The 24009-nt window shown below is 43.6% G+C and overlaps 1 protein-coding gene across 5 annotated transcripts in view; it reads left to right on the forward strand.

The window, feature by feature from the left end:
- Positions 1-24009, forward strand: part of LOC141917798 (tyrosine-protein kinase Fer-like) — a 216578-nt gene that overhangs the window by 97905 nt on the left and 94664 nt on the right. For all 5 annotated transcript variants that reach the window (XR_012621465.1, XM_074811324.1, XM_074811323.1 and 2 more), the window contains 2 exons: positions 8826-9029; positions 13021-13143. Coding sequence is in view for 4 of the 5 variants with exons in the window: in XM_074811324.1 (XP_074667425.1) it covers positions 8826-9029; positions 13021-13143 (327 nt within the window). In the remaining variant the exon portion in view is untranslated. The remainder of the gene's footprint in view (positions 1-8825; positions 9030-13020; positions 13144-24009) is intronic.

The raw sequence follows: 24009 nt of genomic DNA on the forward strand, positions 1-24009 counted from the left end.
ACCTTAAAGGGTCACAGAATCATCTTGGTTGGAAAAGACCTTGAAGATCATCTAGTCCAACCATTAACCTAACATTAACAGTTCCCAACTACACCGTATCCCTAAGCGCTCTGTCGACTCTACTCTTAAACCCCTCCAGGGATGGGGACTCCCCCCCTGCCCTGGGCAGCCCATTCCAACGCCCAACAACCCCTTCTGCAAAGAAATCCTTCCTAAGAGCCAGTCTGACCCTGCCCTGGCGCAGCTTGAGGCCATTCCCTCTTGTCCTGGCACTTGTTCCTTGGTTCAAGAGACTCATCCCCCCTCTCTGCACCCTCCTTTCAGGGAGTTGGAGAGGGCCATGAGGTCTCCCCTCAGCCTCCTCTTCTCCACACTAAACCCCCCCAGTTCCCTCAGCCGCTCCCCATCACACCTGTGCTCCAGACCCTGCACCAGCTCCGTTGCCCTTCTCTGGACACGCTCGAGTCATTCAATGGCCTTTTTGGAGTGAGGGGCCCAAAACTGAACCCATTCATCGAGGGGTGGCATCACCAGTGCCGAGTCCAGGGGCAAGATCCCTTCCCTGTCCCTGCTGGCCACGCTATTGCTGATACAAGCCAGGATGCCATTGGCCTTCTTGGCTACCTGGGCACACTGCTGGCTCCTGTTCAGCCGGCTGGCAATCAACACCCCCAGGTCCCTCTCTGACTGGCAGCTCTCCAGCCACTCCTCCCCAAGCCTGTAGCGCTGCTGGGGATTGTTGTGGCCCAAGTGCAGCACCTGGCATTTGGCCTTAGTGAAACTCCTCCAGTTGGCCTCAGCCCATCTCTCCAGCCTGTCCAGATCTCTCTGCAGAGCCTCCCTACCCTCGAGCAGATCAACACTCCCACCCAACTTGGTGTCCTCTGCAAACTGACTGAGGGTGCACTCGATCCCCTCGTCTAGATCATCAATGAAGATGTTAAACAGGAGTGGCCCCAAAACCGAGCCCTGGGGGACACCACTCGTGACCGGCCGCCAACCGGATTTAACTCCGTTCACCACAACTCTTTGGGCCCGGCCATCCAGCCAGTTTTTTACCCAGCGAAGCGTGTGCCCATCCAAGCCGTGAGTAGCCAGTTTTGCCAGGAGAATGCTGTGGGAAACGGTGTCAAAGGCCTTACTAAAGTCAAGGTAAACTACATCCACAGCCTTTCCCTCATCCAATAAGCAGGTCGCCCTGTCATAGAAGGAGATCAGGTTTGTCAAGCAGGACCTGCCTTTCATAAACCCATGCTGATTGGGCCTGGTCATCTGGTTGTCCCCCATGTGTTGTGTGATGGTACTGAGGGTGATCTGCTCCATCAGCTTCCCGGGCACCGAAGTCAAGCTGACAGGCCTGTAATTTCCCAGATCATCCTTCTGACCCTTCTTATATATGGGCGTCACATTGGCCAATTTCCAATCTGTCGGGACCTCCCCGGTCAGCCAGGACTGCTGGTAAATGCTGGAAAGCGGCTTGGCAAGCACCCCAGCCAGCTCCTTCAGCACCCTCGGGTGTATCCCATCCGGTCCCATAGACTTGTGTGTGTCTATGTGATGCAGTAGGTCACTGACTGTCTCCTCCTGGATTGCGGGGGGATCGTTCTCCCAGTCTCTGTCCTCTGGCTGAGGAGGCTGGATTCCCTCAATACAACTGGTCTTGCTATTAAAGACTGAGGCAAAGAAGGCATTAAGGACTTCAGCCTTTTCCTCATCACTTGTTACCATGTTTCCTCCTGCATCTAGCAGGGGATGGAGACTGTCCCTGGTCTTTCTTTTGCTGCTGACATTATTATAGAAACATTTCTTGTTGTCCTTGATTGCTTAAGCCAGATTAATTTCCAGCTGGGCTTTAGACCTCCTGATTTCTGCCCTGCATAGCCTCACAGCATCTTTGTAATCACTGTGAGTGGCTAGCTCCTTCTTCCAAAGGCCGTAAACTCTCCTTTTCTCCCTGAGTTGCAGCCAAAGCTCCCTGTTCAGCCAGGGTGGTCTTCTCTGTCGCCGGCTTCTCTTACAGCACCTGGGGACTGCCTGCTCCTGTGCCATTAAGACTTCCTTCTTAAAGAGTGTCCAGCCTTCCTGGACCCCTATACCCTTCAGGACCATCTCCCAAGGGATCCTGTCAAGCAGGTGCCTACACAAGACAAAGTGAGCCCTTTGGAAGTCCTTGATGTCAGTTCTGCTTCCCCCTCTCCTGGCCTCTCTAATAATAGAGAACCCTATTATTTCATGATCACTGTGCCCTAGTTGGCCTCCAACTGCCACATCACCCACCTGTCCTTCTCTGTTCACAAAGAGGAGGTCTAGCAGGACACCTTCTCTGGTTGGTTCACCCACCAGCTGAGTCAGGAAGTTATCTGCCACACATTCCAGGAATCTCCAGGACTGGTCCCGCTCTGCTGTGTTGTATTTCCAGCAGATGTCTGGGAAATTAAAGTCTCCCACAAGAACAAGGGCAAGCGATCGTGAGATTTCACCCAAGTGCCTATAGAATATTTCATCCACCTCTCTGTCCTGGGTGGGTGGCCTATAGTAGACTCCTACTACAACATCTGCCCTGTTGGCCTTCCCCCTGATTCTAATGCAGAGACACACCACCCTTTCTTCACTACACTTGTACTCAAAGCAACCATAACAGTCCCTAACATACAGCGCCACCCTACCACCTCTCCTTCCTTGCCTGTCCCTCCTAAAGAGCTTATAGCCATCAACAGGCGCACTCCAGTCATGGGAGACATCCCACCATGTTTCTGTAATAGCCACTACATCATCATTTTCCTGTTTCATCACGGCTTCAAGCTCCTCCTGTTTGTTACCCATGCTGTGTGCATTGGCATACATGCACTTCAGATGGGCTGATGTTTTGTCCCCTTCCCCCTTCAAATCTAGTTTAAAGCTCTCTCAGTGAGTCCAGCTAACTCCTGCCCCAAGATCCTTTTCCCCCTCTGGGACAGGTGCATCCCATCTGATGCCAAAAGGTCTGGCGTCCTTTATACTAACCCCTGATTGAAAAATCCGAAGCCCTGCCGGTAACACCAGTCTCGGAGCCACGAGTTCATCTGTTTAGTTCTGCTGTAATCTTCTTCATCCATCCCCACAACTGAAGGGATGGAGGAGAACACAATTTGTGTCCCCGACCCCTTAACCAGTTTCCCCAAGGACCTGAAATCTCTCCTCATTGCTTTAGGACTTCTCCTAGTAAAATCGTCGCTACCTACCTGAAAAACCAAGAGGGGGTAGTAGTCCTTGGGTCTCACTAGAGTGGGGAGTTTATCCATGAGGTCCTTGACCCGGGCCCCAGGGAGGCAGCAGACTTCCCTTTGAAGCGCGTCTGGTCTGCATATTGGGCCTTCGACACCCCTCAGAATGGAGTCACGCACTACAGTGACTCTTCTGGGGTTCTTTTTAGAATTGGTTTTAATACCTGGTCTAGAATGACCTGGCTTTGGTGGACCTTGGTCTTCCTCCTTGTTTGACTCATTTTCTTTGTCCTTCTCTACTTCATTCAAAAGTTCCAGGGCCCTGTATCTATTGTGACGGGGCACCATGGAAGGTGAGGGAGGTCAGGAGGGGATTTTCCTGCATCCCTGAGCAGGGACCTGTTTCCAGTCTCCTCCATCACTTAGGTCCCCTCCTTCTGCCTGGTAGCAAGAGGGTGATGGATCGCCTGCCTCGTTTGGAGCCTCTATTTGCTCCTGTTGCTTCATGGGTGCCAAGATGTTACTCCACCAAATTTCCCTTTCGCACTCCCTAATACTTCTTAATCTTTCAACCTCTTCTCTGAGTTCCGCCACCAGGCTGAGCAGGTCATCCAGTTGATCACAGCGCCCACAGGTGCTGTCACTGCTGCCCTCCGGCAGGATTGACAGTCTCAGACACTCCCTGCAGCCCGGGGCCTGGACCGCTGCATGTTTGCGTGGCAGCTCCGTCTGGGTTGCCACGTTCTTTCTGGTGGTGGTTTTGACGCGAGTGGAGATCATGGTTCAGTCTACTCGGGGAGGACAATAAGATGACAACTAGTTCAAATGATCTCTAGACCCAGGAGAGGGACTGTGCCCTGTCCGCTCGCCCTGTTGGCTCGAACTGCCACGCAAACTGACGCGCCTCACCCTTCTGATGTGCCACACCCTGTTCACCGCGCTCCTGGTCGCTCGTGCTCCCTGGGGGCTGCTCTTGTACGTGAGGGCCGTTGGGCATCGTCACTCCAGTCTCCGCCCACTCTGAGTCCCCGCTGCGCTGCCCTTGTTCGCAGCTCACTCTTCCCGCTCAGGGGGGAGGCAGCTTGATGCTCTTCTTCTTACCTGGGCTTCTGCCTTCTCGGCTTGCGGTTTTGCCGCAGGTTTTTGATGCTTTCAGAAGGGTCCCCCGCCGCTATCCTCCTCTTCAGAGCCCCTCTCCTCAGCAACTGGGTCCTCGTAGAATGTTTGGTTGCTGACGTATGATTTTTTCAGCTTCCTGCAAAGCTAGGGTAACCACAAAAAGACCCTTCTCCCAGATCGAGTAACGCTTTTCTGCGTCTTTGAAACTGCGCGAATGAAACCCTGTAGGGCGGGTGGTACCCTCCGGCCCACGTTGCCACATATGTATGGATAGTCCATGAATTGCAAAACCCCACTCAATTTGGAATGGATCTGTTGCATGTATCAGCCCTAAAGCCTGATATACTCCAGCTTCAAAGATTAACAGCTTTAAGGCTTCTTCATGGACAGGAGTCCAGTCCCAAATAGCCCTTTTGCATGTCAGATCATATAAAGGACGAGCTATGATGGAAAAATCGGGGATATGTTTCCTCCAAAATACCAGCAAGCCTAAGGCATGTTGCAGCTCCTTCTTATTTTCAGGGCTCTTTACTTCTTCCAGGGTAGTTAAAGTTTCTGGGGGAATACACACTGTTCCTCCCCGCCACCAAATACCCAGAAACTTTACCTCAGAGGATGGGAGTTGTACCTTTTCAGCTGGAATTTGGAGCCCTAAATTTTCTAGGTGGGTGATTATCTCTCTCTGGGTCTGTCCCACTGCAGCAGCATCAGAGCCACTGATCAGTACATCGTTGATATACTGATATACCCTGACCCCTTCCCTTGGAGGGATTTGAGCAAGCTCCTGCGCTAGTGCATAATGAGCGATGGTCGGCGAATGGCAGTATCCCTGGGGGAGACGTGTAAAAGTAAATTGCACGCCTTCCCATGTAAAGGCAAAGCCATCTCTGTCTGCCTCCTGTATGGGGACCATAAAGAACATATCTTTTACATCAATAGTTGCTAAGATCTGGTGGGCTTGTTCCTGTATGGTTGCAATCAGTTCAGCTATGTAGGTACTGCAGCTGTTAGAGGACCTGTATTGGCATTTAATCGCCGATAGTCAATTGTCAGTCGCCACTTTCCGTTAGGTTTACGGACTGGCCACACTGGGGAATTATAAGGTGAGTGAGTTGGAACGATTATCCCTTGCTCCCGCAGCTCTGCTATTACCGGAGTGATCCCCTCCCTTGCACCTAACGGTAACTAAGAAAACCCCTGGCCTCCAGTACCCCTGGGCCTCAGTCCTTGTTTCTTGCAGGCCTGTTTTTACAAGTCATCTCTCAGAGATGTGCATGTGTTTGTGAACCTAAAGAGTATCATGTGTGTGCCTTCACTAGTGACCTTCTATCTCTTAACTAGCTGAAGAGGAGGAAGGGGACTTGACTGTCTGTGTTTATGTTTTATGCTAGTGCTACATGTACGTGCTGTTGAAGGCAGTGCCTTGTCTGTGGTAGTCTGTGTAATTGGCTCTGTCAGTGTCCTCTGTGTGTGTCTCTGGTACACATGCTCTGCTTTGCTACTGGTTGAACCTGCAAATGGGAAAGTAGCAGCTGTGTCCGTCAGCCTGGACAGAGACCCCATGTCCCTGGTCTCGCTGGACTGGGCTCCAGTGGCCGGGCAGGAAGAAGTCCTGGGATGGGGATGCTGGAGGAGTCGATTACTCCTAATAGCCCTTAACAAAATAAATGACCTTTTGTCACCTGACACTAAGGGGACAGACAGGTTTTATTTGGGATCCTTGGCAGAATGATGATGACACTATTACCAGGGGTCAAGAGCAGGAGGTACTGGTCACACCTTTTATAACATTTTGAAAGATTATTTTTGTTTTAAGAATTTCTGAAAGAGAATAGCCTTGCATCATTTAACTTTAACAATGGTAGACAGCTCCAGTCTGAGAAGTATTTAACTGTTGATGAAATTGAAAAATAGGACTGCCTTCTTGGCTGAGCAATATTCTGATCTTTTAGTACTTCATTATGCCAATAGGCGCATTATGCTGGAGTACATCCCTTTTCTATCCTAAAAGCTTTGATTGGGTACTTTTTGTTCAAGCTGTTATTGTTTCTTACACAGTCCCACTTCTCTCTGAATCTGTAATAGAGCATACTCACTCTTTCTAGTGATGGGTCTATTGGTTATAGTGTTGGTCTCAGATCTCATGTCTAAAAATATCCCTGATACAGTAAACACCCAGGGCTCTAGATCCCAATGTTGATGTCTGAGACTATGAGTCTCTGTCAGACTCTTAAATATATTCTCCAGTTTTCCATGTGGACTAAATTAGCCCTTTTGAGATATAACTTAGAAAGCAAGCTAGGAAACCCCAGACTTAAAGGCATTTTTTATACAGAATTACAGAATTGTTGAGGTTGGAAGAGACCTCTTGAAATCATGTAGTCCAACCCCCCTGCTCAGTTAGGGTGACCTAGAGCAGGTTGCTGAGAACCGCATCCAGACAGATTTTGAATATCACCATAGATGGAGCTTCCACAATCTCTCTGGCAACCTGTTCCAGTATTTGATGACCCTCACAGTAAAAAAGTGTTTTCTTGTGTTCAGATGGAATTCCGTGTTTTAATTTGTGCTCATTGACACTTGTCTTGTCACTGGGCACTACTGAGAAGAGCTCTTCTTCATTCCCTCCCATCAGGTATTTATACACAGTGATAAGATCCCCCCTGAGCCTTCTTTTCTCTAGGCTAAACTGTTGCAGCTCTCAGCCACTTCTCATGTGAAAGATGCTCTAATCCCTTAACCATATTCGTGGACCTTTGCTGGACTCTCTCCAGTATGTCCATGTCTCTCTTGTACTTGGGAGCCCAGAACTGGACACAAGACTCCAGCTGTGGCCTCAACAGTGCTGGGTAGAGAGAAAGGATCACCTCCCTTGACCTGCTGGCAACTCTCTTTCTAATCCAGGCCAGAAGGCTGTTGGCTGCCTTTGCTGCAAGGGTGCATTACTGGCTCATGGTCAGCTTGGTGTCCACCAGGACCCTCTTCTTGGGGGGAAGGTCCTTCTCTGCAGAGCTGCTTTCCAGCCAGTCAGCCCCCAGCCTGTACTGGTGCCTGGGCTTATTCCTCCCCAGGTGCAGGACTTTGCACTTCCCCTTCTTGAACTGCATGAGATTCTTCTCTGTCCATTTCTCCAGCCTGTTGAGGTCCCTCTGAATGGCATCACAACCATCTGGTGTATCAGCCACTGCTCCCAGCATTGCATTGTTTAAAAACTTGCTGAGGGTGCGCTCTGTCCCAGCATACAGGTCACTAATGAAGATGTTAAACAGTATTGGCCTCAGTATCGATCCCTGGGGTACACCACTAGTGACTTGCCTCCAACTGCACTTTGTGCCACTGATCACAACCCTCTGAAGTCCCGTGTAGGCTTCCTTTCTGGGGTCTACTTGTTCCTTCTCTGAGAGTTTGAAGTTCTTCCTAGTGTTATTTTTTGTTAGATAAGTCATCTTAACTTGAACAACTCCTCAGGGAGACCTTAAATGTGCAGGTGGCCTCTAGTCTGCCCAGAGTTACATTGTGTCAAATTATTATTTTGCATGCATCAGTGGGATGTTTCTGTGCTCTTTCCCAATCCTATCTGGCAGAAATATCATATCATCCTTGATGATATGAAGAAGAAAAGCTTTGTTTCATCTGGGTAGATCAGTAGCTGAGGTTCATTCAGAATTGAAGGTTTTATTTGTATCTGTTTGATAGGGCTTTATTGAGGATTCAGTTTTCATTCTGTTATCTAAAATGCAGTTCAACAGGCTTTTCTGGGACATGTTCAGATTTGTCTATTGTTTTATTCAGAGATTTAGCACTCCAGCAGTGAGAATTTGTATGTACTCTGGCATTAATGATTTTGAATGACATAGAGCCATAATAAATAAATCTGAAGTAGTCATTGAAAAAAATATGTTTTTCTAAGTGTTTTCTTAAACAATGTAAGCTTGTTTAAAATTAATATGTGAAGTTCTAGGTTAAAACACATTACTTTCCATTTATAACCAATGAAAATAGTATCTTAGAATCTTTGTGCCTTCAGAAACTGTATGTAAGTTCATAAGCACAATATGCCCAAGTGCCTATTCTCTGTTATGGTGTAAATGCTAGGAAGAAAATGGCTCTTAGAATTATTAATTGATTTGGAATGGGATTTTTAAATTCTATGAAAATAATTTAGCCAATACAAATACTTTTGAAAACTTAATTTCTTACTTTCTTATGTTCTTATGTCACAGAAATTTGTCTCTAGATAAAGACATGCTTAATTTTGAACTGTTAATAGCATGTCAGAATGTGTGAGAAAGGCTGATAGCTTGGTCAGGTTTTTTTTAAGTAATAGAAAAAAAGGTGATCACTATGCCTTTAGTGTAAATAAATAGCCTTAATTTTGTTTGTTACTAGAAATATGCAATTTAGATACAGAAATAGAAACTATTGTTTATCATGTTTTCATGGAAAACTAAACTCTAAAAATGTACTGTTATAGTAACATTTTTCTTTGATTTTTTTTCCAAGTTCTTTGATGTAATATCAACTACTGAGAAACCATTGGCAGAGCAAGACTGGTATCATGGTGCAATTCCAAGAATAGAAGCCCAGGAGCTGTTAAAACAGCAAGGAGACTTCTTGGTGCGAGAGAGCCATGGGAAACCTGGTGAATATGTCCTTTCTGTGTTTTCAGATGGACAACGGAGACACTTTATCATACAATATGCTGATGTACGTCTCTGATATAGTACTAAATATTCAATGTTAGGAAGTTAATTATTTCAGATAAACAATTTAGGATCTACATAATCTACTATGACACATAGCTTTAGACTTTATATGAAAATATGAAAACTGTTGGAAATATTTCCATCAGTGCTTAAAGTGGAGGAAAAGTTGGTTTTGGGAATAAAAGAAAAATATGAAGTATGAGGCTATTCTACATCTTTTAGCCTATGTTGAAATAGACAAGATATTTCTGTTAATGTTTTGAAACCTAGAACTTATTACTACTAATTTATGCATGTACATTTATTTATTTTTAAACCTATTTTCACAGTTGGTGCTTATTAGGCTACTTTTAATTCAGATTGTAAAGATTCCATTGAATCTTCCTGAGAAAAGGAAACATTCACTTAGGAGAAAATATTCTGTGCTGTTTTGTATATAGCTGGGAATTGAAGTCCATGCTGCTTTGGAGATACATGTGTTCTTTTTAGCCTTGTGGATGTTTTGTTCAGCAGAATAGAAATGCTTGTGAATATTACATAGCATATATGCTTCTGAGTGTTGTGGTTTCAGCCCAGAGAGCAACTGAGCACCATGAAGCTGCTCGCTCACTCCCTTCCCCTCAGGGATGGGGAGGAGAAAATACAACAAAAGGCTCGGGGATCGAGACAATGACAGGGAGGGATGACTTAACAATTATGGTCACAGGCAAAAGACAGGCTCGATTGGGGAAGAAAAAGAACATCAATTTAATTTCACCACCACCATCACTAATTTTCCAGTCAAACAGAGTAGGACAGTGACAAATACAACCACATCTTAAAAACACCTTCCCCCCACCCCGCCCTTCTTCCCAGGCTCAGCTTTGCTCCTGATTTCTCTCCCTCCTCCCCTCCAGAGGTGCAGGGGGGCAGGGGATGGGGGTTGTGGTCAATCCATCACCCATTGTCTCTGCCGCTCCTTCCTCCTCCAGTATTGTTCAAACTTCTTAGAAGTTGAAAGGTTTTTATAGGATCAGTATGGACACTGGTCTGTCTGGGGTTTTTGTTAATTTTCACCCATAACTTTCCTTTTAGGATTTAACAATTGACAAAACATCAGTGTTTATTTTATTTTATTTTATTTTATTTTATTTTATTTTATTTTATTTTATTTTATTTTATTTTATTTTATTTTATTTTATTTTATTTTATTTTATTTTATTTTATTTTATTTTATTTTATTTTTATGACCTTAAAGTATTTTTGTGTATCAGAGTGCTGAATGAGGAAATAAGAACAGTAAAACTACCTATACCTAGATACACACAGTCCTATAAGATCTTTGGAGTTCTGATCCTTACTCAGCAGAATTAAATACACGTTATGTGCTTAGTGTGGCTGAAATAATTTTGTGTAAATCATTGCATGTGCCATACTCCAGTGGGTCTTCAAAAAATTTAGACTGCATCTGGGCTTTGAAGTCAGTTAAAATAGATTTTTTTTTTATAAGTATTACTTTGAGGCTACCCTTATCTGTAAACCAATGCTTTTTAATATTCACTTTTCCAAGAAAAATTTACAGAACTGTAAATAAATTCCCATAATTTCACTACTTTCTCTTAGGTATTATATTAGAAATGTAAGTTTGATACTGTTTAATATTGCACAATCCAAACATTATCATATATATAATGTGCATATGTATACATTATCTTTTATATATATCTCTGCTTGTACATTTAGTAATAGCACCTTATGTTCATCTGCTCTTGGGATTAATTTGTGGGAGTTTTTCTTGACAATCATGGAAGCTAAAACCTTTTTTTCTTAAAGAAATGCAAGACTCCTTATGCACTCTTATGGGTCAAATCATCTGCATTTATTGTGAAAAAAAAAAAGCTTTAATTATTTTTTTTTTTTAAAAAAAGCTTATTAACCCTAAAAAGCATTTAATAAATAAGTGGTGGGATTGTTATGGCCATATGATAAGAATGACTGGATTCATGAACATCTTGGTAGGGAAGTTTGCTGAGAGTAAAGTGTAAGATTTTTTTTTTCACTTTGGTATAGGGTTGAATCAGCTCTCTGACTGGTCAAATCACAATCTTGCATCACTGACAGGTTTGGTCTCCATTGGCCTTAAATTTTCTTCTGAATCAAAGACTGCAGAGCAGAAGTACAACATATACCTGTTTTAACAGTGGTCCTTTAATTGCATAAGTATTCTTTCTAGTTTTGCAAATATTTTAAAGTGCTAATCCCAATAAAAGTATTTGCATGATAAATCAGTTCATCCTTCAGTTTTAAGCATCAAAATTCATTGCTGTCACTAAGGGCTACTCTGTTTTTCCTCTTTGAGGCTATGATATTTTCAAATTGTTTGTTAGTGATTTTAATCAGGATCCCATGTAAATACACAGAATAAAAGAACATTGTCTGTCCTGAAGGTAAGTAAGCTTAAATGGCAGCAGATGAGTGCAAGGCTGGGTCTGGTATGAGGAAATGTTATACAGTACTGATTATTGTGCTAGGCAGACTCTCAGGACATCAGTACCCTAACCATGCTAAAGTTTTTTGGATCATCAGAACAGAAATTTGATGGAGGTTATTTGAAAGGAACGGAGGCTAGTGTTACTGGGCAAGCAAAGCTGAGTCAGTATTTAGTGAACGACATTAGGGGAATAAACCACAACAAGTATTTTAGACTGTGAAAGCATGTTTACAATAGAGCCCCAGTAATAAGATAAAAATAAGTGACATGACCAAGCTCTCTTTACTAATTGTGATAAAACATTACAGGAAATGGATGTTTTTATTCCTAATGAAGAAAAACTTGGTATAATGCATTCTTCAAAGAATTTATCTGTAGGTATTAGAAAGAAAAAAAATCTGCATGGCAGTGGTAGAGGTTTTCATTGCCCAGTTTTGTAAATTAACCTGAATCACCATCTATGCTTTTTTTAAATTGTGGTCTTTATTTATTGTTGCCAATTCTGCTGGCTGGTTTACAGCAGTTCCTCTCTTGTGGGAAGAGTCCTCTAACTGTAGATATTGAGACCTTACATAGACATGGTAGTTTATTCTGCTTCCCAATCACTTAGCTGTAATGTAGAATTTAAGATGATGAAATAAATACTAATTTACCATTTTCCCCCCCTCAAGTGTAAGGGCAGAGATAAACAGTGAAGATAGTCTTTTTTTTTCCTTAGTACCTGCAAGTACCTTATATCATTCTTTGCTAAGAAAATTTTACATGCTTCTAAGAAAATATTAAGAGATCCCACAGTTTTGTTGCCATTATGTTGAATTATGTATCTAAAATGATATAAACTGATTAAAAGGGTAGAAGGGGAAAGAAAGTAATTTTATCTTGCTCAACTTCTCTATAAATTACACGCATGGCCTGCCTCTGTAGACCCTGTACTCCTGTAGACTCTTCTGGTATAAACTTCTTATTAAAGACCAATCATGGGTCCATACTCTGTGCTAGGGATTTGTTAATTTTATCAAATGTTCTAAGTGCAGTAAGATCTGGGTGAGATAGTGTTACTTATCTCGTGTTTATTAGATTGTCAGATGTTTATTTTTTAGATTTTGGGGTTTTTTTCATTATTGTTTTCAGAGTCTTAGGTACCCTGGAAGTTAGTATTGTTTCTTCCAGTTTATAATCTTTTTATTTCATTCTGTCACAGCTTAAATATCCCAAACTGTCCCACCTCTTGCATTAGAAGAGCTTCCTTTTTTAAAGAATTAAGAGTTTAAATAAATATTTTATTATGTTGCCTTAAATGAGTGATGCAGTAATTTTGCATTTATTAATTTATCATCTTCCTGATCATCATTCTATTTACTTCAGTAGAGCTGTTATTAAATTGATTAGGATAGAGATTTACTTCTGTAAAAGCAAACTTTATTTTCTTACTAGTGATGAAAACTTGGTAACGATCTTTTACAGTTTCTTCTCTGAAATTTTGCTTGTACAGAAACAATTCTTTCCTTTTACCTTCATACAGAATCAGTATCGTTTTGAAGGAACTGGGTTTCCAACTATTCCTCAGCTCATAGACCATCATTACACAACAAAGCAAATAATTACAAAGAAATCAGGTGTTGTTCTGCTGAATCCTGTTGTTAAGGTAATGCATGCATTCCAAGAATTCTATTAAACTGAAAGTATTTTGGGGGTTGCATTATCATTTAACATATGTTCCTTGTGACGACAAGTGATAATATTAAGTAGGTTATAGAATATTTGTATATGCTATTAAGTCAATAATTTGAGTACTGGAACTATCTCAGTTGCTGTCTTCTAGACAGAAGATACTGCAGTTTTCTTTAGTGTTTATTTCAGCATGCAAATTCTTGGAAGATTTTTCATTCTTGCTCACTGTTCTGTAAATCTCCATTATTTTCCTGAATGTTTTCAGCCTTTTCTACTCTGCCCAATGCATTCCTCCAAAATAACACTCCATCCTGATTTATATAATAAATAATTGCCATCCTGAAAGAATGGCATTCAGAGTCTCTCAAAACATCCTTGTATTTTTTTTCTTTTCTCTGCTTTTGAGTTTCCCGTTTGGATTCCACTATTGACTATATAACTGAAACTATTAGTTCATTGTCCATAACATTGTAATGAAGAAGTTATCTGAATAAAAATGGTTTTCTTTAAGTGGTAAAATTATCAAATCACAGTTTCATCCCTATTTTATATCTCAAATATAAGGTACTGATATAGACATGGAAACAGGTACTGTCCTGCCAGCATCATTGCAAATTTGAAATAAAACTTTTTAATCTGTAAGCCATTTCAGAATGTCTTTCAGAATAGAAACAAAAAGGGATATGAAAATATATCACCATTTAGAAAGCTTAACAGTCTCCTTGCATTCTTCCAGTAGTTTTGTGGTTAGTATTTACTTGGTTGATATTTCATTCATAAACCAACTCTTTTCAACTTAATCTTTACTTTTTAACTATGAGTTAGCCATTTGTTCTTAATGAAAAAAAAAAAAAATGATGGGTTCCAAGCACACTTAAGGCACCTTCTATATTCTACAAAGTTTTAGAAAGCATAACAAATTATAATTCAGAGTTAGTTTCCTTCTCCAATATCCTTGTTCTTTTCCTCTAATAATCCTAAGAAACTAAAGCATATTTCTGTTCTTCTCAAAATTAATGTTTGTTAATGCTTACCTGTGCTTTCTTTAGTATTTTTTTTTTTTTTTTTAAAAAGAGCAAGAGTTAGCTTTTAAAGTGAAAGCCTTTTTTTGGTCATAGCTTTTAACATCTATAGACCTATTCTCTATATTGCATTTATTTTCAACATATGTTTTTATGGACACTTGCTAGCTTTGGTAAATGTATATGGACAATTCTGATCAGATCAAAAATGAAAGTTATTTCTTCTAGGTAACTCTTAAAACTTGAATGACCTTTGCTTTTTGTCTGCTTTGATTATAAAGATATTGAAAATTTATTACATCTTGCATGAGTCGTACACTGTGGTCTATTTGTAAAGTGCATTTATTCTGCTTATTTCCTGGGGAATCTCAACATTTATTGAAGTTGATATGTAGAGGGATTTTTTTAGTTCTTAATTAATACATATTTTCTCTATTATATATAATTTTTAATTTTAAAGAATGGGGCTTTGCAAATACTAATTTTCAGTTAATGCCTCACTGATTACAAAATTGATATTTTATTTATTGAACATAAAATACTGTTTTAAGTTCATTATTGAATGTATGGGAAAGCTTAGGGTTTTATCTTTGATGTGCAAATAATTATATTTTTATATAAACTGTTTAAGCTAAAGATGAAAGGTTGTCAAACCAAACATGGAATCTTTTTATGTCTGTTTGCAAATTCCTTTCGTAATACTATAATTATTATAGAAATTTAATGCTTTGTCTGTTTCCTGGCTTTTTTTTCTGGCTTTGTATAATATACATATTACTGCAGGGTTTAAGCAGTTTTCAATGTATAAAAACCTGTGAAAACAGCCCTATTTTACAATGATAATGTAGTATGTTACTACATGCTAAATGATAACAGAATTTATTCTTAGTTATTCTCTGTTAAACAGGCCTGGAAAACATAATTTCTTCGTTCTCTGTTGTTTACTTGGAATGCAAGGAACTTTCATATTCTTGACATTTTGTTTCATCTTCGTAACATATTTTTAAGTTAGGTTTTATTTATACATAGTTTTATGTAATTATGTGTTGTCGAATAATTTTTCTAGTACATACACTATTGGTAAAATATGGTCCCAGATCAGTTTCTTGATGATTTCTGCATTACTTTACTTGAGCTCATATCCTTTGAGGTATAAATGCACTTATGAATAGTTTAAAATTCCTTGGTGATAACCAGTCCTTATATGACATAGAAACTGTACAGACATGTATGATTTTGTGTGGCAGGTCTTTTCACGTCTTGAATTCACACCACTACAAATGCATCCGTCATATCATAACCTCCTTACAAAACAGATTGAGGGCCATTTCTAAAACAGATTTTTTTTTCACTTCTACTGCTACTGGGTACAAAATCAGTTTTATGTTTTTCTATTTTCAGAGTGAAAAAGAAATAGTCCCACTCCCCTTCTGGACTTGTTGATTTGAGTTAGTTTCGGTATTAACTTAAACTAGAGCAAATTTTAGTACTGAGGATAATGCTAATCTTCTGTCTTATAACCAGGTGGTAATTGCTTGCAGTTGTAGTGATGAAGTACTTTCATTACTCAGGTTTTCCCAAGTGCTGCAAATAATCATCATCCATCCATAAAATCCCATCACACAGGTTCTATAGTTGGTGGTGTGCTTCAGTGTTAATAGTCAAGAGTAATTCCTTTAAGGTTCATGAATTTTTCAACTTTCATCAGGTTACATGAAGTAACAGAAAGGATGTCTATGATAATATTGATGGTTAGTGCTAAAAAGAATACTGGGTGTTAGGAAACTTTATGGTTTTAGTATATGTGTATCACATAAATTGTATGTTTTCTTTTAAAAATTTAAGATGTATGATCTTGAGTGTCTAATAGCTAGTTATACCATGTATAAACTAAAAACAGTGGAGCCCAGGGAGTAGTAAAGGTTTCGTGATCCCCTCAGGTTAAATTAAGGTGAAATGACACCAAATGACTGGTTGAAATGTTTTACTTGTGGTAGAAACACCTTAAACTTGGAAAAGGGATAGCAAGCGATGTGGCCTCTTATTGATAAATCTATAAGAAAGAAAAGAAAGGAAGTAAAAGAAAATGAAGGGAGAGAAGGAGAGTCAAAGAATCTGGATCACCACCCCAGGTTCCAGCATTGTCTCAGGTCTGGTAATCTTGGGTGGTGGGTGCACACCCAGCAAAGTTTTCTGATGCCTTTTAAGTTCACTTTATTGGGTGATTTGCATACTAGACAGAGAGGCGGTTTTTCCATGAACTCATTTGCATGAGAGGTGAGGAAAAGATGGAGCAGGGGTTCTGCGCATGCGTTGAGGGGGGATGGGGTGCATTAACCCTTTTGTCCAATTGAGTTGTTGGTGGTGATCTCTCCCTACCACCTTTACCTTTTCCCCAGTTTTTTCTTCTTGGGCAATTATTCAGCCTTTGGCTCCATCTGGTGCCTGGTGTTTCTCTCTTATCAATCTTTTAGCTTTTCTTCAAGGGTATAGTTGTTAGCAAGGCTTACATCATTTATCAAGCTCCTAAATTAAAGTGTAGGCATTAACCTGAACATATGGTTTTACTCAGTCTACGTCTCCCCCCTTCAAGGCTTATCTAGGGAACTTGGCAATACAACCTCAAGGGAGTGGAGCCGTGCACCCTTCGATGAACTCTGCACTTCCTTAGGCAGATAGTCTGTTCCTTAGACTAATCATGAAGGCCACCACTTGTCCCTGAGGCTTTCTGCCTCAATGAATGTTTGAGGCATTAACTCCTTCAGTTCCTCACAATAATGCACTTTAAATGATTCATGACCAGCAGTTTGAACCAAATAAGAAATTGAAAAGTGTGTTTAAATTGGTTTTAAAAAACAATTTTAATTGGTTTAGAGCAGTTTTTAAAATTGTTTTAACTGTCTTAGATCTTTGTAATAACTTTTTTGTGACTTACATTTTATGATGTTTTTTTGCTCTCCCATCTGATCAACTTGAGTTGGAAAAATGTACTTCAGAATTAAGAAAGAAGTGTGTTGTGAGCTTTCCTTTTTAATTTTTAGCCTTAACGAGTTTTTCAAGTTCAAAGTTATTGTATCTGATCATAAGAGAAATAATTTCTTAGTAACTGGGGTTCTTGTCAGTGTGCTATCCATATTTGTGTTCCATCGTATCTGCACAAGTTCATCAAATGGCTGAACTGTTTTTGCTTTTTTGTCCTAGCCTTCTATATATAGTGTGTGTGCATCTGACCCTCCCCATGTTCTTTGCTCAGGGTGTAGTGGGCTCGTATGCTTTCTGTTCTTTAATGTTCTCTCCCAACCTTTGTCTACTAGAGTCTCCAACAGAGGAGAAAGGAAGCTGGAAGTAATGTGTGTATAAGGATGGGAGAGTCCCAAAAAATCTACCAGTAAACTTGGTTATTTGTATAGTGCTTATTTGTATACCCATTGCACTGTGAATAATTTCAAAGTGAGCAGTTCAGTCAGAAATAACTCTTGGATTCTTAAATAAATAGCCACTATTGATCAAACAAAACAAGTTCTTTCATAAATATCTACAGTAGCATAACTTTTGTTACATATGCGTGTGGATCTCCAGGAGCTATCTTGCAGTTGCCAAAACTATGATTCCTCTTTAAGGATTTCTTCCGCTCTAATGCAGTTAACTTTATTGGCAGTTCATCACTGAGATATATTATTCTACAAGATCAATCCACAAAAGAATTAAACTTCTTTGGTGAAGTCCACAGTCTTCTGACACTTCAGCTGTGGAAGAGAAAAAGATAAACTCAGAAGAAGCTGCAAATTTACAAGGACAGGGCTATTTTCTTGCATCAAATATATGTATCAAATGTATGCAGTAGTGCCTGAATTCTCAAGAAGCTGAATCTGAGAGAAGTATTTAATTAATTATTTATAAATTAAGAAGTAATTCAGTGACCACATGTAGTGGGTTGATCTTGGCTGACTACCAGGTGCCCAGCAAGCTGCTCTCTCACTCCCGCTCCTCAGCAGGACAGGGGGGGAAAATAAGATGAAAAACTTGTGCGTCAAGATAAAGGCAATTTAATGAAAGCAAGCAAAGGCAGCATGTGGAAGCAAAGCAAAGCAAAAAGATTTATTCTCTACTTTCCATTAGCAGGCAATGTCCAGCCACTTCCTGGGAAGTAGGGCCTCAGTATGTGTAGCAGTTGTTTCAGAAAACAAATGGCTTAATACTGAATGCCCCTCATCCTCCCACTACTTTCTCTTAGCTTTTATTGCTGAACATGGCATCATATTGTAAGGAATATTGCTTTGGTCAGTTTGGATCAGCTGTCCTGGCTATGTCCCCTTCCACCCCAGCCTACTGGCCTCTGGGGTCAGGGGAAATTTGAGAGACAGCCTTGATGCTGGGGGAGCACTGCTCAGCAGTAGCCAAAGCACTGGTGTGTTATCAACACTGTTTTAGGCACAAATGCAAAGCACGGCACTATCAGGGCTGCTATGAGGAAAGTTAACTCCATTCCAGCCAGATCCGATACAACCCTGTGGTGGTTTAGCCCCTGCCGGGGTCTGAGACCACGCGGCCGCTGCCCCTCCCCCACAAAGGGAGTGAAATACAAACCCCGGGGCTGAGATAAGGAAAGGTTTAATACAACAGTGCTATAGCAACACAACAAACAACAACAATAACAATAAGAATAATAGTAATAACAATGAACACGGCAAAATATCTACCAATATAGCAGTGAGAGAAAACCCGGCGGCACGAACCCCACGCAATCACCGATTCTTCCCGCGCTCTGGCGCCTGGACGTGAGGTCAGCATGGCATATGAATAACCCAGCTAGAGCTTCCTCCCCCACTGCTGGGGAAACTTAACCCTATCCTGGTTAAACCAGGACATAATCCACCCCTTTATTCTATACCATGTGCATCACATCCAGCTGCCACTTAGCAATTAGCATTGACAAAGAAAAATTAACAAAAGCACAGTATAACTCACGGTGTGTTTTCACCCACAATCAAGTCCCCTTGTGGCACGCATCGGACCTCTCCATCCTTCTGCATCACCCACCAGGTGCACCCAGGTCCTTGAGCAAAAACAATCCCGTGGATGGGTTTGCCTTTGCCCGGCGCAGGACTAACCCAGACCATTTTTCCCAGCAGATCCCTCATGCGCACCACAGGGACTTTATCCCCGTCTACAACACGCGGAAGTTTTGACTGAGCCGGGCCAGCTCGATTGGCAGATCCTCTTGTGTTCACTAACCAAGTGGCCTTTGTCAGATGTGTGTCCCAGTGTTTGAAGGTTCCACCCCCGATTGCTCTCAATGTAGTTTTTAACAGTCCATTGTAGCGCTCGATCTTCCCAGAGGCTGGTGCGTGGTAGGGGATGTGGTAGACCCACTCGATGCCGTGTTCTTCTGCCCAGGCATCTATGAGGTTATTTCGGAAGTGAGTCCCGTTGTCTGACTCAATCCTCTCTGGGGTGCCGTGTCGCCACAGGACTCGCTCTTCAAGGCCCAGGATGGTATTCCGGGCGGTGGCGTGGGACACTGGATAAGTTTCGAGCCATCCAGTGGTTGCTTCCACCATTGTGAGCACGTGTGGCTTGCCTTGGCGGGTCTGTGGCAGTGTGATGTAGTCGATCTGCCAGGCCTCTCCATATTTATATTTCATCCATCGATCTTCATTCCGCTGGGGCTTCACCCGTTTGGCTTGTTTGATTGCAGCACACGTCTCACATCCATGGATGATCTCTGCGATGGTGTCAATGGTGAGGTCCACCCCTCGATCTCGAGCCCACCTGTATGTTGCATCTCTGCCTTGGTGGCCCGAGGTCTCATGGGCCCACCGGGCTATGAACAGTTCACCTTTACGCTGCCAGTCCAAGTCCACCTGAGCCACCTCGATCTTAGCAGCTTGGTCCGCCTGCTGGTTATGTTGATGTTCATCAGTGGCTCGACTCTTGGGTATATGGGCATCCACATGGCGCACCTTCACAACGAGGTTCTCCACCCGGGCTGCAATATCCTGCCATACTTCAGCAGCCCAGATGGGTCTGCCCTTGCGTTGCCAGTTGTTCTGCTTCCATTGCTGCAACCACATCCACAGGGCACTTTCCATCACCCACGAGTCAGTGTAGAGATAGAGCCTCGGCCACTTCTCTCGCTCAGCAATCTCCAAAGCCAATTGGATGGCTTTCACCTCTGCGAACTGGCTCGATTCACCTTGTCCCTCAACAGCTTCAGTGGTTTCTCATGTGGGATGCCACACCGCAGCCTTCCATCGTTGATGTTTTCCCACAATGCGGCAAGACCCATCAGTGAACAGGGCATATTGTTTTTCTTCCTCTGGCAGCTCGTTATATGGTGGGGCCTCCTCAGCACGTCTCACCTCTTGTTCTGGTGACATCCCAGCATCTTTGCTCTCTGGCCAGTTCATGATCATTTCCACTAATCCTGGGGGGTCGAGGTTCCCTATTCGAGCCCGTTGTGTTATCAATGCAACCCATTTACTCCACGTGGCATCTGTTGCATGATGTGTGGAGGGAGCCTTTCCTTTGAACATCCATCCCAGCACCGGCAGTCGGGGTGCCAGGAGGAGCTGTGTCTCAGTGCCGACCACTTCTGAGGCAGCTCGAACTCCTTCGTACGCTGCCAGTATCTCCTTCTCAGTCAGGGTATAGTTAGCTTCAGAGCCTTTGTATCCCCGGCTCCAAAAGCCTAGAGGTCGGCCTCGGGATTCCCCATCTGCTCTCTGCCAAAGGCTCCAGGAAGGGCCATTCTCCCCGGCTGCAGTGTAGAGCACGTTCTTAATCTCCTGCCCTGTCCGGACTGGCCCGAGAGCCACTGCCTGGGTAATCTCCTACTTAATTTGTTCAAAGGCTTGTTGTTGCTCTGGGCCCCATTTAAAATCGTTCTTCTTGCGGGTTACGTGGTAGAGAGGGCTCACAATCAGGCTGTAGTTTGGGATGTGCATCCTCCAGAACCCCACAGCGCCCAGGAAAGATTGAGTCTCTTTTTTGGTGGTTGGTGGGGCCATGGCTGTTATCTTGTTTATCACCTCCATTGGGATGTGGCGACGCCCATCTTGCCATTTTATTCCTAGGAACTGAATCTCCCTTCCAGGCCCCTTAACTTTCTGTTGCTTGATGGCAAAACCAGCCTTCAGAAGGATTTCAATTACCTTCTTTCCTTTCTCAAAGACTTCCTCAGCTGTGTCCCCCCATACAATGATATCATCAATGAACTGCAGGTGTTCTGGAGCCCCACCTTTCTCCAGTGCAGTATGGACCAGTCTATGGCAAATGGTGGAGCTGTGTTTCCACCCCTGGGGCAATCGATTCCAGGTGTACTGGATACCCCTCCAAGTGAACGCAAACTGTGGCCTGCACTCTGGTGCTATTGCGATGGAGAAGAACGCGTTAGCGATGTCAATCGTGGCATACCACTTGGCTGCCTTCGACTCCAGCTCATACTGGAGCTCTAGCATGTCCGGCACTGCAGCACTCATCGCTGGCGTAACTTCATTCAGGCCACGGTAGTCCACGGTCAGTCTCCATTCGCCATTAGGTTTTCTCACTGGCCATATAGGGCTGTAGAAAGGTGAGTGAGTCTTGCTGATCACCTTCTGGCTTTCTAGTTGACGGATCAGCTGATGGATGGGGACCAGGGAATCTCGGTTAGTACGGTACTGCCGCCGGTGCACCGTCTTGGTGGCAATTGGCACTCGCTGCTCTTCAACCTCAAGCAACCCCACCACCGAGGGGTCCTCTGAGAGGCCGGGTAAGGTGGACAATTGCTCAACCTCCTCCAGGGCAGCTATACCAAAGGCCCACCGGTACCCTTTTGGGTCTTTAAAGTACCCTCTCCTGAGGTAGTCTATACCTAGGATGCACGGGGCATCTGGGCCAGTCACAATGGGGTGCTTATGCCAGTCCTTCCCAGTTAAGCTTACTTCAGCTTCTAATACGGTCAGCTGTTGGGACCCCCCTGTCACTCTGGAGATGCAGATGAATTCGACCCCACTGTGGCTTGATGGCATCAGGGTGCACTGTGCGCCAGTGTCTACCAAGGCCTTATATTCTTGTGGGTCTGATGTGCCAGGCCATCGGATCCACACCTTCCAGTAAATCCAATTATCCCTTTCCTCCACCTGTCTGGAGGCAGGGCCCCTCTAATCCTGCTCACCATCACTCACTTGATCTAAGAGTGACTCCTGCAGGAATGACTTCCTGGTCCCCTCAAGAGGGTCAAGCATACTGTTGGCCATTCTATTCTGTCTGGGGGATTTCCGACTGGACACTGGAGCTGCATCTCTCTTGGAAGACTCCCCTTTCATGGTGGTCTTCCCTTTCAGTTGCTGTACTCGTGCAGCTAGGGCGGAAGTGGGCTGTCCATGCCACCTTCTCATGTTTTCCCCATGGTCACGGAGGAAGAACCACAGGGTGCCCCGTGGTGTGTGTCTTCCACTGCCCTTCTCTTGGGTGGGGAAGCGCCTGCTTCTAATAGCTGAGACATTGGTCCGTGCAGGTGGAACATAGGACATGTCCTCTTCCATTTTCTGGAGCCTCTGAGACAGTTCCTCTATGGTTGAAACCAAAGCATGTTGGGAGGAAGGGAGACTTCCCTCATATTGCCGGAGCTGCATAGTCACTTCATCCGCTGTCTGAGTGTCTCGTCACCAGGAGGCTACTGCTAATGCTTTGGAATGTCCCTCTGATCCACTTTGCAGGAACTTCCGCCACATCAGCTGTGTACAAGGGGCCTGATCTGGATCCATCGGTGACCGCTCATCATTCAGATCACCATAGATCATGTCAAACACAGCCAATTCCCTGAGGTTTTGGATGCCTTTCTCCATGTCGGTCCACTTGCCTAACCGACATAGAACATCATCCTTGTAGGGGTACCTCTCCCTCACAGCGAGCAGGAGTCGCCTCCAAAGGCTGAGGGTTTGAGCCTGTTTCCCTATTGCCTTGTCAATACCAGCCTGCTTGGCTAAAGGTCCCACCTGCTTGGCCTCTCTCCCCTCCAATTCCAAACCAGCAGCTCCACTATCCCAGCATCGGAGCAACCAGGTGCAAATTTGCTCGCCTGGACTGCTGCCGAAATCCTTCCGCATATCTCACAACTCACTCAGGGATAGAGATCAGATGGTTACCTCCGGCTCTTCCTCCTGCTCTCGTGATGGGCCTGGTTCATTATCACCCTGTGCACTGCGAGGGGATTTTTTGGTGTATTTGGTTTTCCGTATCGGGGCAACTGATATTGGTAATGCCTGTCCCTCTGGCCCATTTGCTGTGCTGGTGGAGGTGACCGGCACTGGCACTGCCTGTCCCCCTGGCCCAGCTGCTGCACCAGTAGGCTCACTTTCAGACCCTGCAGCTCTTTCGCCCCCTTGAGGGCAGTGATCAGTGTTAAGGGCGATGCGGTAAGCATGGGCAAGCCCCCAGCACATCGCAGCGTGTTGCATCTCCCGGGGTTTGTCAGATTGGCAGCACACCTTTTCCAAGCACTCCACCAGTTTATCAGGACTCTGCACTTGTTCGGGAGTAAAATCCCAGAACGTTGGGGGTGACCACTCACTCAGGTACTTGCCCATCTTTTCCCACACACCTTGCCATTTATAACTATCTGCCCTCAGGGCAGGTTTCCGGGTGGTGCTATTGTTGGAGAAATACCGCATGGCCCAAAACAAGATCTGGCAGACATTTAGAAAGCACAGAGCCGCAAGCACAGTGGCCTGGGTGCTCCAGGGATAGCTGAAACTCTCAAAAACCGAGAGAATCTCTTCCCCTGGCTCACTCATGGAGGGGGTGAGACCCTTAACAAAAGCCCAGGCAGCAAA

Source organism: Strix aluco, chromosome W, assembly GCF_031877795.1.
Source record: "Strix aluco isolate bStrAlu1 chromosome W, bStrAlu1.hap1, whole genome shotgun sequence".
Taxonomy (NCBI): domain Eukaryota; kingdom Metazoa; phylum Chordata; class Aves; order Strigiformes; family Strigidae; genus Strix; species Strix aluco.